The sequence below is a fragment of the Oryza sativa genome, chromosome 3 (assembly GCF_034140825.1).
Source record: "Oryza sativa Japonica Group chromosome 3, ASM3414082v1".
NCBI lineage: Eukaryota > Viridiplantae > Streptophyta > Magnoliopsida > Poales > Poaceae > Oryza > Oryza sativa.
The window spans coordinates 1,990,806-2,007,693 of record NC_089037.1 but is presented as its reverse complement, the minus strand read 5'-3'; the positions used below and the strand labels follow the sequence as shown (position 1 = coordinate 2,007,693).

Here is a 16,888-nt window from a genome sequence, read left to right as displayed (position 1 = left end):
GGGTGAAAAGTTTTTTGGGAACTAAACAGCCTCTTTATTCGTTTCATGTCATAAGTCATTTTTTAAGTCAAACTTAACGTTTGATCAAATTTATAAAAAAGATATAGTATTAATTTAAACATAAAAACAAATATATAATCAAAATATATTCAACGTTAGATTCAATGAAACTAATTTAATGTTTGGAGTGTTGCTATATTTTTTTATAAACTTGGTTAAACTTAACGAAGTTTCACTGGAAAAAAAACTCAAACGAATTATAATATGAAAATAATATGAAAGGGATATATTACTCCCTCCACTTCAATATTATAAATCATTTTTAACTTTTTTTCTAGTTAATCTTATTTAAATTCGATCAAGTTTATATAAAATTTTAGCAACCTCTATAACACCTAATTAGTTTCAATAAATCAAACATTAAATATATTTTAATAATATGTTTTTTATATTAAAAATGTTACAATATTTTTAAATATTTGTGTTAAAAAGTTTAACTAGAAAAAAATATCAAAACAATTTATGATACGGAACGGAGATAATATATCCGTATATATTTCTGTAACAAAATATATCATATATATATATATATATATATATAGTAAATTTGTTTGATGCTCCATGGTGCCCGGACATCATTGTTGAAATTGAGTATATACCCTATTCAAATGAGTATGAAACTTTTTCAATTACTTAGGTATTAACATTAACTACTTTACTAACTAGTTTAAAGCAAGTTTGAACTGAATTTGAACTTGTTTTTGTTAGATTTTGATTCTAGGTATATAGCATCCATACATATAATTAGTTAGTTATGTAATCATGGATTGTGAAATAAAGTTAAATTTGAGTTGTTTTGTTGATAAGTATAGGTATGAATCAAATTATTATAACTAGGTATATACTCACAATTTGAAAATTTTGAAAAATTTAAGTGATTTTGTGTATTAGATACCATGGTGCCCGGGCACCATGGTGCCCCATATGAGTGTCATATATATATATATATATATATATATATATATATATATATATATATATATATATATATATATATATATATATATATATATATATATATATATATATATATATATATATATATATATATATATATCCGCGGTGTGCATCATGGTCCAGACTATCCGCGGTGCACACACGACACCGAGCCACCGATCTTAAAAAAATATATATATATATATATATATATATATATATATATATATATATATATATATATATATATATATATATCCGCGGTGTGCATCATGGTACAGACTATCCGCGGTGCACACACGACACCGAGCCACCGATCTTAAAAAAAAAAGGTTTGTATGACTCACCACCCAAACTTCAGTAATCCCCACCTTGTCGTACGTGTCGGCCACCAGTCACGCAGAGATACGGGGCCAGCCGACGCCGCGGCGCGGCAGCGGAGAAGCCAACAGCCGCCTGCATTTGCGTGCCCTTCGGCCACGTTCTCTCGGGCGGTCGGGCCACGATTGCGATGGACCAGAGAGTGCTCCAGGCATTGGGCCATAATACACGCAATTGAGGAATGAGTTCACTTTGTGTTCCTCAATTTGTAACTGAGTCTAAAATTCATCCTTCAATTGCAAAACCGGATACAACGCGTCCCCCAAATTACAAAACCAGGCAAACGAGGTCTCTCGTATTGTGTCCAGTTTTGGCTGATGTGGTGCCTACATAGCTCCTTTTGACTAGGTTTTCATCCCACGTGGCATTGACGTGGCGCTCACGTGTCAATTTGATCGGGAAAAGTAATTAAACCCGTGGGACCTACCTGTCAGTTACACATACAAAATAATAATAAATAGTGGGGGTCCACATGGCCCCACATGTCGCCATCACCGTCCTCTCTTCTATCTCACATGCCAACTCGCCACTTTGCCGGGAGCAGGGTCGAGCGGAGCAGGCAGGGCAAAGCCGAGCGATGTGGCGGCGCGGAAGTTGGCAAGCAGGCGGAGCGGGTGGCGGCGGGCCAGCGAAACCGAGCGGGCGGCGGACGCAGGACTAAAATAAAGATGGGGCGGAGATGGTCGGATAGCTAAACACAATAAATATCATATTTATACTATAATCATATAGAAATTTAGTATAACCAATAAATTAAGGGAAACAAAACATTTTAAAATAAATTAATAATCTTTGTGTCATATATGATTCATTATGCAGGACTACAGCTTGCAGGAGCAACCGAGCCAAGAGGAATCGAGTAAGCGGTGTTGCGGCGCCGCGACGGGACCGTGGCGGCTAGTGCGCGGGCGCGCACCTACTCCCTAGAGGAGTAGCGCCTAGCGGCGTGCTGGTGTCACCGCGTCGGCGTCTGGTCGACTCGGTGAAGGCTGAAGGGGGAAGCCGCGAAGGCGAATTGATGGCGTGGCGCCGATCCAGGTCAAAGGAAATGAGGCGTCGCTCGCGTGCGGCTTATGCGATCGGCGGTTAGGCTGCTCACTGGTGATTCGGCTGCTCATTTTTGTGCCCAATGTTGTTAGGATATGGTGGTAGGACGGCCCAAGGAGGGTAGGGGGTGGGGCGGCGCGGGCCATAGCTGGGCCGGCTGCCCAACCCTGTCTAATGGGTGGATCCACCCCTGGAGGAGCAAACCAGTGGAGCCGGGTAGGTGGCGGTGAGCGAAGTCGGGAATCGGGCGGAGTGGCGGTGCGCGAAATCGGCGGGGCGGAGCGGTGGCAATCCGCTGCGGCGCCTCCAACTCCCTCCGCCGTCATCATCGCGCCTCCACCGAGCTTCACTCTCGCCGCGTCGTCGTCGTCCATCTCCGGATTTGAGCGTCACCTGGGCCATCTCCATTGCACTTCTTCTCTCTATCGACCGAGCGCACCGCCGAGGTGAGGGGCGAAGGACGTGGTGAGGGCATCAAGGACGACCTCGTCCGCCTCATCTTCCACGAGTGTTTCATCTGCCTTCTTGAGGTCGTTGTCCCCGACGCCGCGGTCGACGCTGAGGACCTTATAGAGTTGTAGTAGTCGACCCCCATCTCCCTCTGCAGCGGCGATGGTGGTAGGGATGCCTCCCTGTGCTGGTAGTGGCCGGATCGCGCGCCGGAAGACGACGACGAGGAGGAGGCTGGCACCCTCCGCTAGGCTCCGCCACCCCGTTCCGCCCAGCCGGCTTCAGGCGCCGCCACTCCGCGCACGCGTTTGCTCGCCGCCGCCCCATTCCTTCCCGCCAGCTTTGTATTGCCGCTCTGCCCGCCCTGCCCCGCCGCTCCGCCCGTCGTCATTCTACTCTACCCGCCGCCACCCCATCGGCTTCGCGCATCGCCACCCGCTTGCTCCGCTCCCCCTACTCCCATGGGAGAGAGAAGACAATATATGGAGGGGATGAGGGAGAGGAAGTGGGTCCCACGATTTTAAAAAATTGATCGATATGTGGGTCCATATTTTATTTTATTTTTAAAATTGTTAAATTTTGCTTCATGTGCCACGTCATATGAACACCGAAGCAAAATTAGCTACGTAGGCATCATGTCAACTAAAACCGATGTCCAAACCGTCTTGAGATTTATTTTGCACCAATTTAAATAGTTGAGGAACCCATTGTATCTAGTTTTCCGGTTGAAGGACAAAAATTGGATTCGTTGACAAGTTAAGGGACCTTAGATGAACTTGTTCCCGCAATTGATGATAAGTTCGTTCGTATTTGGGCCGTTACAACAGTTATACACGTATATTTCGCCATGGGTTGGGCTCGACTACTCTTCTCCTCTCCTCTCCTCTCCTCTCGGCTCTCGCCGCTTCCCCTCAGCAACGACAGTGTGCTGTGCGCCCGCCTGTGCCTTCCGGGCTCGCCGTCGTCGACCCTCCCGCACCTCGCAGCCGCCGCATTTCATCTGGGGAGCGTCGGGCTGGGGGTGCTTTCTCGTTGGGGTGGTGCGAGAAGGATTGGCTGATGGTTCCCCCTTCACTTTCCTTGCTCTCAGATCCGTGTGCCCGCGTGACGTGATGCGAGCCACTGGGCTGACCACGATGTGTTTGTGGAATTGCCTCGCCGAGGGAGGCGGCGGCATACAAGTGTACAAGGTGGCATCATGTTGAACTCTCTCCTTTGCTACCAATCTGGAACGGCGATCTGATTGCAATTAGGTAACAATCTATTGTCTCGTCTCCTATAACAAAATCCAGTCTCTGCTACTTAATGCTGATATGCTCTGTGAAATCATGTCCTTTGACCGTTATCTACATTTCACTGCGGAACCTTTGTCCACTTTTTTTCTCTTTCGAGGTTGTTCCTCTTAGTTGGTTGCGAAATTCCTTTTGGCATATTAATATAGCAACCAGTAAGCATGTACTTTCCAACAATCATACATGCAATCCTCGCTTTAATACCACCTATTTCTCATGTTCACTCTAATACCACATGAAAATCCACTCGGTTAATCTAGTTCTGATCCCTCCTAAAACCTTTGACATGTCAAATTTGCCTGTCTTATCCCCTCTGCTGTCCTGTTGATAATCTGTTCAATCAGTGTGTCTGTGTCCTCATGTGGCATGCCAACCCGGATAGCAGAAGAGCTACCTGTGTGTGCAAGAGCTAGTGCTGGCCGTGCTGCAGACTGATTGACAGTGTTGGGCGTGATAACAGAACAGCCACTGGTCACAGCGTTTGCCATCAAAAGCGTTTTAAGGAAATACTGGAGTTGGTGTCTCCATGTGCTAAATGTCTTGCTGCAGTTGGCAGGTGCATCAAATTGTCTTCTTGAGAATTACGTCTAGTTTATAATTGTATTGCTGTCAGCAAAGCTTCGAGAGATACCCGCGTTGGGAGATATCCCCTACAATCTTATCTTTTGCGGGCAAGGGACCTTTTCCCCATGCCCTGTCAATATTTTAAACTCTGAAAATAACTTTTCTCTATTAATACATATACGGCAAAGCTTTTGTCGATGTTTTAAAAAATTTTATTGCTGTTTGTGCCATGAGAATTAACCACTTCAGCTACTAGCTATAAAAATATGAAGTAGAAGAAGTTGAATAAGCCAATGGGTTGTTTTCTTCATTTTGAGTAATTAGAAAACATGTATGTTTTTATTCAGGATTACATATCTTCAGGTCTATTTGGCACAGTCCTGTTGTATCCCCAACCAAAATTTCATAGCACGATATACATGACTTGCGACATTTTTACCTTATTTTATCAACTGGCTCGATTAGCTGATTTTGTCAAGACTCACTCACATAATCAAGCTCCAACAAAAGGTTCGATGCATTCATGGCCAAGCATTCTTTGTGCATGCAGGTTGGAGTTTGGACTTGCCAAAGTAGTTTGGTTGTTGTATGTTTTCCCTTTTGGTTTGAGATCTTCTGGCAATTTATTTTAACTTTTGAGGCAACTATTTTCACGAGGAGAGTGACTCACTTGCAAGGAGTAAGACCTCATGCAATTGCCAACTTGCTATGCCCTTCTCTTACCTTCTTCCTTTCATCACATGGACTCTGCTCCCAGAAGCATTGCTATTGCCTATTCCTGTGCTCATCCCTTTTCTTCTTTCTTTCATCATGAATTGCAATTTGTCGCATTACGTGAATTTGTGCCCCATCATTATTATCATCTTGACGTCTCATAGATGCTGGCTATTTTTTTCTCTGGGATGACATATCTAAAGATTCTCCTATTCTAATCGTAGGCTCAGTGGCATATTGTAATCTTATCTTACTATTCTAGGTTATGGAGTTGAGTCAATGACATTCAATGTTAATTTTCACAATTTATGGAGCTTGTTAAGACTTGCATATGCGAACCAACTTACTGGAATTGGCTTTGGTTGGTAGTAATGTGGAAGGTGATGTGAATTTTTCAAAGTAGTCAATCTAATTCATTTGGAAAGAATTTGATCATGTAGGCTAGTAAGTTGGTTTCCTGGGTGCCCTGTACTTACAGAGTTCAGGTCATATCAAACAACTGCAGATATACTAATTCTTGTCATATAACTTTCTGTGTTTAATGCAGGTGGTAAACAATTCAGATCAAGATTACAGTCACCTTCCAGAATTAGATCTCAGTGTCATGCTCAATCAGGGTACTCTTCACCAATCACAAGACCAACTCCTCATCAATCATACAAGCCCTGTAAGGTATCAGTGTTTACTCTCCTGTTCTAATTGGCATTCTCAATCTACAATTTCAGCATGATTTTATATGACAACAAATAAATAAGGGACCACCAATCGTATGCGTCAAAGCATTGAAATACTTGACATAACTTGTTTGTCTGGTAGAGTTACAGAAAGGGACCTGAAGGTTCATTTCCCAAGGAGGGAAAGGTTTACTTTTACCATGCCATCACATTTTGAGGTACCATATAGAGGAGTTTTAACTCATCCAACTCTTTCTTTCTAGGTCGTCGGTTATTTTTTGGTAGTTGAACCACATTCTCATGGTTCTTGTGGTTTTGCTTTGACACAATGGATACAGTTCTAGGTGCAGCCCCTTGTCAAAAATCCAATCTCAGTCACTCTAGTTTGTGATTCTTAGTTTACCAAAGATGTTTTCATGTGTTGTCCTTCTTTTCTAACTTAAAAGGGTTTTCTGGCATAGTGAAGGAGTTTCATCAGGTCTACTGCAGCAATCAAATACGTGGATATCATGAATCAAAACGTCTCCGATGACCTTGATGAATGGTCAACAGTATTTTCTTGCACGATATCAACTTAGTGTACCCTAGCCAGCCCCTCTGCAACAATTAAGCAGCGACCAGTGTGTGGCAATATTGAAACTGTACTTTCCAGTAGTATCGCTGCTGTTTTTTTTTTTTTTTTGCAGCTTTCGTAGTATTTTTTTGCTTTAGAATTATTTAGTGATGTATTCTTCTAACTAGTATCAGCTGGTGTATTTCCTCTTTTGCACTATTCCCATTATGATCGTGCAGTTTTAAAAATGATTTTAACTTGAGTTGTGGGCATATGTTGTTACAGAAAATAATTGTGTTCTTTACCGATACTGTCAAAGAGGAAGACTCCATGGACACTCAACACATAGGAACTATATTGCTTTCCAAAAACAGTCTGGATGGTAGTGACCTTGCATCATCATTTAGTTTTTTTTTTAATTTTTTCTCAATCTGAGCATGCTTCATACATTATACTTCTTTAGGAGTCCGTCTGACTGTGGTGTCAGGTATCATCGATGTTTATGGTCGCGAGGACTGAGGACTATGGTAGAGACTTCCACCGATCTTGAAGGCACTCTGGACCAAGTGTCAGGAATATTCTCTTTGTGGGTTGATAGGGCGAAATGGACCGTTCAAGGTATCCCTACTCGTCCAAGGTATCTCTACTCTCTGTAGATTTCAATCATACTGTTGTATATGCGATGGGTTTCTTGCTGTAATGCTAACCTTTTTCACCCAAATAACCTATTGTACTGTGCTTTCACTCTTACTCATTGAAGAAATTGGATTGTTGCCATGTTTTCTCTGCATTAGCAGTCTTCAGGTGTTCTAGATCTCTAGGATATGACTACTATTGTTCTAAAAATCAATAAATCTTGTTCTAAAAAAAAGGATATGATCACTTTGGTAAAAAAAAAAAAAGGCCAGGACCTCTGGTATTCACTTAAGGAGGGAGGCGCCCAAGTAAGTCTTAGGAATAGAACCTGGGTGTGTGAGTGGCCACGAGCCAATCCCTGCTAGTTAGGTTGAAACTTCAGTGTTAGAAGTAAGTACTCAACGTTAATAAGCTCTGTGCTTTAAGGACAGTCTTTGATGCTTACCGCCGTCATATGTGATGATAAATGCAGAGTTGTTTGATGGAACCTTATGGCACTTCCTGGAAACTAGCGTATATCCTATCAATGTATGTTCTTGTTTTCATGTGTTTGAATTCAATATCTATTTGTGTTTTTCAGGGGGAACAACTATAGGAAAGGATCCTACAGTGTATGTTATAATAATTCTATAATATACACGGTTACATGATGGTTACTTTGCTTGTCTGGTTGTAAGCATCTTGTTTTAGTTGATTTTAGCAGCATATCTGCATGAAGCATGATGCATAGTTGATTACAGCGTTGAACTTTGTTTCATCCCATTGTGGCAACCAGTTTAGACTATACCCTTAACTCTTCATTTCTACTTCTACATGTCTTCTATAATGCATATGAATGCCCTGATGATAGCTTAATATGTTTTGCTTCTTGGACCAGCACTGTGCTTTTCTCTATAAATTATTCTATTGCTACAGAGGTTCTCTACCCTACCGATTTGTTGGTAGGGCAGAGATATATTAACTCGTGTTTGGTTTGCTATCAATATGATACCAAATTTCATATTATGGTAGAGAAACTTATTTGTGCCAAAATGAGTATGGGCATTGCTAACTAATTGGCTTCAAACCAAACCATCATATTTACTATTCAACCTCCTAAAACATTGGTAGGGAAAGTTTTGGTATCAATCCAAAACGGCCATAATGGGCTAATGTAACCCATCTTTTTGGAAAACCATTTATGTGTTTCTTATATGGTCCACACGTCTGTTTCTTAGCCAGACATTAGCTGTGTTCTGATAGTTTTCTTAAAAAAAATTGGGGTACCTTAGCCAGTGACATGCATAGGCTGGTTCTGATAGTTTTCTTAAAAAAAAATTGGGGGTGGCAATTCGAGCACTCAATAATGTGTTTACATTTTGTTCTGAACCTGTAGGCTGTCGAGGATCCAATTGTTGCTGCTGGGAACACTGCTGTGTTCGTAAGAAATCAGATTCCTTTTGCAGCGTTGAGACCCTGAGAAATGAATGCAAAAAGGGAATAACCTGCATGCTCGAGGAGATTCTTGCAGGACAGGCTGAGGTTGAATTTTTCTGCAGGCAATGAGTCGCTTGCAGAAGGGTTCAGACTTCTCACTTCAGAGAATCCACATCTTTTCTTTCAGACTGAAGAGCTTCGGCCTTTTGGAGTGGTTCTGATGTCGATATCCAGGTAGGCGTCGTAGCTACCTCGGAGCATAGCAGAGCAGCTTTCAGCACCTTGTGTGACTATCGACTCGTGGTCGTGGAATCCATCCATCCATACTGTAGGAGATTGGTGAAAAAGTGACGTGGGTCACGGAGCAGCCGCTGATGGATATATTGGCAACATGGCATCTCCTGTGCAACGTGAAGTACTGAAACTATGTGTTCCATCTCGAGTTTTTGGCCATGTTTTAGTGGAGGGTTTCGAAAGCTCCGGTAAACAAATGTCAGATGAAATAATCTGCGTTGATAGATCCACACACGATCATGAGCCCTATACTTGGAAAACGAGAGAATCCTGTCGAATTGTGTCCGAACTGTTTCCCTTTGAAATCCTTGGAATTTATCCGCGTCATTGCTGCGTACCAGATGTCCAGATGTGTGGAGTTCCCAACGTAACACCAGATAAGCCGTGGTACTCTCGCCCTTAATAAGACGCTGCATTAGTCAGTTCCCACGTGCAAAGTTTCGAATTTGTCCTGCGTCGTTGTCGCAGGCTCGCGGCCACCTCCGCAGCGGTCAATTTCGCGAGACGCCCTGAACAACGTACGTGTTGTATCGATCGGACGCTTGAAACCCAAGCCGTGCTGAGGGAAGGGGGAAGGGACCCAGGCAGGAGACAGCCCATGACCCCAAATGGCCCGCCTAACCACAGAACACCACGGCCTATCTAGCACAACCACGCCCCCTTCCACCGCCCACCGCAAGCGAAAGGGCGCAGCACAGAGCGCTATCTATGATCTATCCACTTGACTTGGCGTGAATCACCATCACGATTCACCATTCACGCCGGTCGGTTCGTACTCCGTAGGCAACACGGCCGCAGTGCCCCTCTCACCTGTCACCCACGTAGGTAAATACTACTACTATGATACTATCGTTTCTACTAAAAAGCCTATACAAGTGTAGTGTACTATAGAAACGATTGACGGAAAGGCCGGAGAGAAGAGACGCGCACAAACGGCCATGGGGCACGCCGATCCAGGTCTCTCCTCCAACAAGCAGATCGGGCGCTATTGTGCTCTATTTTGCCATCACGCATCGTAGCGGCAGCGGGTAGTTGCGTGCGTCCAGCCGCGAACACCGCCGCTGTTTGCGGGGCGGCACCGGCCGTGTGGCGGAGAGGAGTCGAGGACGTACGCGCGCGTTTAGGCGTTTAGCCGCTGATCTGATCGAGCGAGCGAGCGAGCGTACCAGGGCAGTAGTAGCACGGTGTGGCCGGGCGCGGTCGTGCGTAGGGATGCGCGCCCCCGCGGACGAGGCCGAGGCGGACGGATGCGCCGGCCGGCGTAGGCCACGGCGCCCCCGCGCGCGCTCTGTCACCTCACCTCACACCGCCCAAACTGTCCCTGTACGCTGCACCTGTTCGTGTCCGCTGCTCAGCGCGCTAGCGGCATATGCGTGCATGGGGCGCGCGCCCGTGAACCGGCCGCGCTGTGCGCCCGCCGCTCGCGACGCGGTCCCTGATTTTGTTTCCGCGCGCGCGGGACGGCCTGTTGCCTTGCCTGTACCTGTGCGATGCGAGCTAATCGAGCGCGCAGCGGGAGTGGGGGGCGCGGGCCGGTCTGTACATGTTGGTGAATGCCATGCAACGCATGGGGTGTAGTAGGCTAGTAGCGGTGTGTACCGTGTACGAACATATGCATGTGCGCCTTTTGGTTTGGATCGTTGCTCTTGGGGAACATGATTCTGGATCCTGTTCGCTTGCGTAAGCAAAAGCTTTTGTAGGACAGCTGCAGCTGCAGTACCTCTTCAGAGGGGTAATCCATGCATGTGATGAACTGCTTCGTACAGGCAATAGCTACTTTGCCCCCAGGACCACGCTGCCACGGTCTCTATCGAGCTCCGTTATACGTACCATCTTCTGTTTGCTATACTTGTCCGATCAAATGTTTCTCTTCTAACGTTATTGACAGTACTAAGTTTTGGTCCCATAGAAAAATTGGTTCCACTTCCATACCGACAGCGTGGTGTTTGCTCGTATTAAAATCGTAAGCCGACATCTCGTATGCAACTACACATACCATTTTCCATCTCTATCAACCGCAGTCCATGGCAAACTACTAGAGATCCATCACCACAACATTTATCCTCTCCTCTACAGTTAAGACAGGCTAGTGGTCTGAAAACTAAGGCCTTGTTTAGATCTCACCCTAAAATTTTACACCATTTCACATCGAACGTTTGAATATTTGCATAAAGTATTAAATATATGCTAAAAAAATAACTAATTGTACATATTGCGACTAATTTGCGAGACGGATCTTTTAAGACTAATTGCTCCATGATTTGACAATGTGGTGTTACAGTAAACATTTGCTAATGATAGATTAATTAGGCTTAATAAATTTGTCTCGTGGTTTATTGATGGATTATGTAATTAGTTTTTTATTAGTGCCCGAACACTTTATGCGACACCCTATATAATATCCGATGTGACACGCCAAAACTTTACACCCCTGGATCTAAACACCCCCTAAGTTTTTCAGTGACGTGACATACATCAACGTAGTAACATTTTTTTTCTTGAAGAGCGAATTTTGTTTATAGTACCAAGGAGGAATTTAGCATCTATAATTGATAGAGAAGAAAATTATGAGATAACCTGGGTCCAATAGGAATTGAACCTAGGTTGGCGCTTCACTCCTGGCCGCCGTTCTCAACCTAGTAAGATATTTCAAGATAGTGCTAGCTGGAGTAGGGACGTGGCCAGTATAGGAGTGAATTCTATGTTGTTTCTGATTTGCTTTTGGGGTTAGATTTTGCGCACTCATTTCTTGTATGCAATCTATATATTTTAAAATGAAAACAATTAGCAACATAAATTATTCTACCAGTATTATTGCTCCACCAACCTTAAAAAACATATATTAGAACATATTATTTTATCCGTAGCAAAACACAAACATATGAATTAGTATTCTCAAATGTTTATATTGTATATGTATCTAATAGATGTAAGTGCAATGTCTTTATATATATATATATATATATATATATATATATATATATATATATATATATATATATATATATATATATATATATATATATATATATATATATATATATATATATATATTATCATGGAACATTAATTAATATGCCAAGATAGCTGATAAATGCATATTAGGTAAAGGATTGGATATTGTATGATGTAGTGGGCTTAGATTCGTTGGGTTACTCTCATTTGATATTAGTGTAGCCCTGTAGGTTCATCACCGATGGATGAAAATAACAGAGAAGTGATGGGCTTAAAAAAGCGTGCCATTATTTAGTTTAGTTAGTGAAGACCAATTTTGGTGCACATATATAAGAAGGATTATAGAGCATGGGTCGACGAAGATGCTAACAGTTTTGTCGGACTTATTTTTGGGAGGGTCATTGGGGGTGATGAGTTGGCGTGGCCTGGTACTGGAAATATATTGCGTGCATACAAAAAAAGTTAGCATCGTTTCTATCCAGTTGATAGTGCTGGCATTATTCTAAACAAGAAATACGTACTCATGCATACTACGACTAGTTTTTCTTTTAATAGAAGAAGTATATATACTACAACTAGTTATACGTACGATCATTGCAAGGAAACAAAATGAGTATTTAAATTGGTAGCCCGCGACCAAGGACAAAGTTATGTAGTACAGCAAGTCTAATTAGTAATCTTGACGGATAAACAATCGACTGGGGTTTTTGTTCCATGCGCATTGTTTTAATCTTATCCATGCCCCCCATCAGATCTGATAGCTCATCCGAATCAAGATTAATCCCCCTCAAATCTCCCAGATAATGAGACCCACCACTCCAGCATATTCCATCTCGGATCGATCGATCGGTTCATATATATCGATCGATCATCACACGCACGTACTACTAACTGCTCGTTCGCTATAGCTAATAAGCTGAGCTCCCAGCGAACACGCAACTAAACGGCAATGATGTGATCGGCCGGATCGATCGATCTAGCTAGTCTCGCGCGCCGCATTCGTATATTGGATCGTATAGCCAATAGCCCAGGAGACGATCGATTGCTCGGCACGTACGTCGTTGATAGCCAGCACACCACCAAGTACACGCGTACGCGTACGCGGATGGGCGATCTGATCTGACTCGATCGGCGACAGCGACGCGGCTGCGCCCCTGCTCCCCTCCCCGACGGCTACCTCTCGATGATCAGCTCGAGAACGAGGCGATCAAGCTAGTAGCGCTAGGCATGAGGCATGAACCGGCCGCGCACGCGACGTCTCCACAGCACCAGCAAATTATCAACTGGCGCGCGCGTACTCCCATGGCATCTCACCGTGCAGCTAGCGCGCGGGGCCGACCCCGACCCGACCCGACCACCGATCGCTCGCCAAATTGGCAGGGGAATCTGGGCGCTAAACAACACAGAGCTGAGGGTTACGTATTACGCGCGTTCGTTTTTGTTTAGCTACACTAGCCCGTTCTTTTTGACTCCGCGGTGACTCGCGCGCTCTCCCGCTCCCTCTAGCTGTAGGTGGCCGTGACAACTACTGCACCCCGGCCCTATCCCTATGTATGTACACGACGACGACGTACGCCGATTAATTAGCTAGCTATGGAGGGGGTAAGATATAAATTATGCGCGACCAAATTCTTTTTGCACTGGGCGGGGCCGGCCGTCAAATTAACCTCGATCGCCGCCAGCCAGCGACGTACATACAGGATGAATTTTAAAAGGCCTCTTCCGCGAGATTGCAGATTTCAGGCGAAAACGACATGGTCGATAATTGAAACCGAATGTAGCCAGGCCAGGCGATTAAACAAGTGGAGAGATTCCATTCCATTCTCAGACTGCGCGCGAGCTAGTGACCGACCGACCGCGCGACCCGGCGGTCCAGCCAGTTGGCGCGCGCGCGCGAGCCCTTACCGACCGATATACCCTAGTTAGCGGCGCCTAGCTGCATGGGCGCACGCACCAAACCAAAACTAGCTGCGAGGAATAATTGTCGCTCGATTGCTTGCTTGGGTTGGGTTGGCAACCCCAACCTCGCGCGGCCCACCGCGTTTCATTTCCCAGGTTGCTTCCGTGCCCCCAGCTAGCCTAGCTCCATTTCATTTCATATTCCCCTCTCTCTGGTCACGGCCGTTTTCATTCCATCCCTGCACTGCCACTGCCACTGCTCCCCCCTGCAACTTGGACATGTGGCTTAGCTACTCGCCGTCCCGGTCTCGGATGATAGTATAAGCGTGAGGGTTTGGGCAATCTAGGCAGGAGAGGTGACTGCTAGCGAGGAAAGGGAGCATATATACTACTATAGCTTAGCTTGCTGCAGGTGCTAGCTAGCTGAGGCATGGAGCTTGACGAGGAGTCCTTCTTGGATGAGCTCATGTCGCTGCGGCGTGATGGATCGGCGCCGTGGCAGGCGCCGCCGTACCCGGGTGGCGGCGGCGGCGGCGGCGGTGGCGGCATGATGATGAGTGACCTCCTCTTCTACGGCGGCGACGGCGGCAGCGCGGAGGCGAGGGGCGGGATGGACGCGTCGCCGTTCCAGGAGCTGGCGTCCATGGCGGCGCCGCCGCCTCAGCATCCGCACGAGGAGTTCAACTTCGACTGCTTGAGCGAGGTCTGCAACCCGTACCGCAGCTGCGGCGCCCAGCTCGTCCCCTCGGAGGCGGCTAGCCAGACGCAGACGCAGCTCACTCCTCTCCGCGACGCAATGGTGGCGGAGGAGGAGACGAGCGGCGACAAGGCGCTGCTCCATGGCGGCGGCGGCTCGTCGTCGCCGACGTTCATGTTTGGAGGTGGCGCCGGAGAGAGCTCGGAGATGATGGCCGGCATCAGAGGCGTCGGCGGCGGCGTCCACCCGCGGAGCAAGCTCCACGGCACGCCGTCGAAGAACCTCATGGCCGAGAGGCGGCGTCGCAAGCGGCTCAACGACCGGCTGTCCATGCTCCGGTCCATCGTGCCCAAGATTAGCAAGGTGACACACACATTGATTTGTATTGTTGTCTTGTGACCTAATTAATTGACCTAGCTAGCTGTAGCTAGCTTCTTGTCTCCGTGTCCCGTGTGCTCATATATCTGTAATTAAACAATCAATCAATCGCTCGCTCGCGCTGCAGATGGACAGGACCTCGATCCTTGGTGACACCATCGACTACGTGAAGGAGCTGACGGAGAGGATCAAAACCCTCGAGGAGGAGATCGGCGTCACGCCGGAGGAGCTCGACCTGTTGAACACGATGAAGGATTCCTCCAGCGGCAACAACAACGAGATGCTCGTGAGGAATTCCACCAAGGTACGTACCTAGCTTAGCTACGCAGGCAAGCATCGCATCGATGGAGTTTTAGTTTGGCATGTATGTATGTGCTTGTATATTTCTTGTGCGTCCGCGCAGCTAAATTAATCTGGTTGTTGCGATCGAACTTTGTGATGCATGGGGCGAAACTAACTAATTAAACTGCGGTTTGATTTTCCTCCAGTTCGATGTCGAGAACCGGGGCAGCGGGAACACGAGGATCGAGATATGCTGCCCGGCGAACCCCGGCGTGCTGCTGTCGACGGTGAGCGCGCTGGAGGTGCTGGGGCTAGAGATCGAGCAGTGCGTCGTGAGCTGCTTCAGTGACTTTGGCATGCAGGCCTCCTGCTTACAAGTAAGTTCTATATATCTATCTTGAATTCTTGATAGCTATAGCAACTTAGCTAGTGCGGATTTCTGAACATCTATATCGGTCGATATATAGCTATACCTTGATTTCTTGCTCGAACAAATTAACCTATAGCTATATATAGGCATATATATGTTTTGATTAATCTCTTGTTTCAATATTGAATGGGTTCGTCGACAATGCATGATAGGAGGACGGGAAGAGGCAAGTTGTCAGCACCGACGAGATCAAGCAGACATTGTTCAGGAGCGCAGGCTATGGCGGAAGGTGTCTGTAGCTAGCTAGCTATACAATCCATTGAACGCTGAGCACTGTGAGCAGGTACAGGTTGCATATATATGATCTTCATCATCCATGATATAGGAGTAATAGCTATACATGCATATGCACTTCGCTCCAGGAATTATAGTAGATCGAGTACCATTTATGAGTTCATATTCATCAGCAGTGGTAGTACCTCGTTTCTGAACACACCAGAGAGCAAATTAAAGATTTGCTCAAGTATTGTAAGCTTTGCATTTGTGAATCGGTATGGGAACCGGCCGTGTGATTTGTCGAACATTGGATTTGAATTAAACGCCAAGGTACCAATTGTTTGTACACTTGCATAAGTACTGCTATTGCTTCTTTGTTTCTTCTGAAAGTTTAGCTGTGCGTTTTGTTCTTATGCTGACAGAAATGGTTCATCTGGTTTTGTCCCGAGCTATATATCATATGCGCGCGCATATGAGAGAACAGTATCGTGACATTGTTTTATTCCTTTCGCTTGGTTTGTTATTGTCAACAACTGTGGGAGACTAAATGAAGCACTGTAACGTGCTTAAAGGCAGTTTATACGTAGAGAGTATTAATTGGACGTACACAAGCATGCAAAGATTTGAATTGAAGAAGGCATTTGTGTTACTGTTCATAGAAAGGCAGAAGCTATAAATGCAATTTCACATCTACATGGAATGCTTCGTTATTTCATGGCCACTTATTTGGGTAGAAAACAACGCACATAACCAAGAAATGCAGATTGTGTACATGTTTACAATCGGAGTGTACTACTTTGTTACATGCCCGTGCATTGCAACGGGATCAGAAGATAGAAATATGATTCAGTTCCTTTCTACACCGGTTTTTCATAATGGGTTGTTTTGTGGCTTTTCGGAGCTAATTTTTTTTAAGGGAGGGGGGGGGGGATTTATGGGAGGAAGAATGATGACGATTATGTTTTAAAAATAGTTTAAGATAAAAAAATTTCTTTGAATTTTTTGAATTCTCAC

At 45.2% G+C, this 16,888-nt stretch overlaps 1 protein-coding gene and 1 non-coding gene across 3 annotated transcripts; both read left to right on the top strand.

The window, feature by feature from the left end:
• The first annotated feature begins 3,734 nt into the window (after positions 1-3,734).
• LOC4331539 (uncharacterized) lies at positions 3,735-9,344 on the top strand. Of its 2 annotated transcripts, XR_010739802.1 has the most exons (7): positions 3,735-4,127; positions 5,992-6,116; positions 6,261-6,336; positions 6,957-7,053; positions 7,159-7,308; positions 7,888-7,918; positions 8,683-9,344. It is a non-coding gene; the product is annotated as an uncharacterized protein (transcript). The 2 variants fall into 2 exon arrangements; XR_001544249.3 differs by lacking the exon at positions 6,261-6,336.
• A 4,704-nt stretch (positions 9,345-14,048) lies between these two features.
• LOC4331538 (transcription factor bHLH93) lies at positions 14,049-16,263 on the top strand. Its single transcript, NM_001402036.1, has 4 exons — positions 14,049-14,931; positions 15,074-15,250; positions 15,435-15,605; positions 15,811-16,263. Exons 1-4 carry the CDS (start codon positions 14,302-14,304, stop codon positions 15,895-15,897), a joined length of 1,065 nt encoding a protein of 354 aa, NP_001388965.1. The 5' UTR covers positions 14,049-14,301; the 3' UTR covers positions 15,898-16,263.
• The last annotated feature ends 625 nt before the right edge of the window (positions 16,264-16,888 follow it).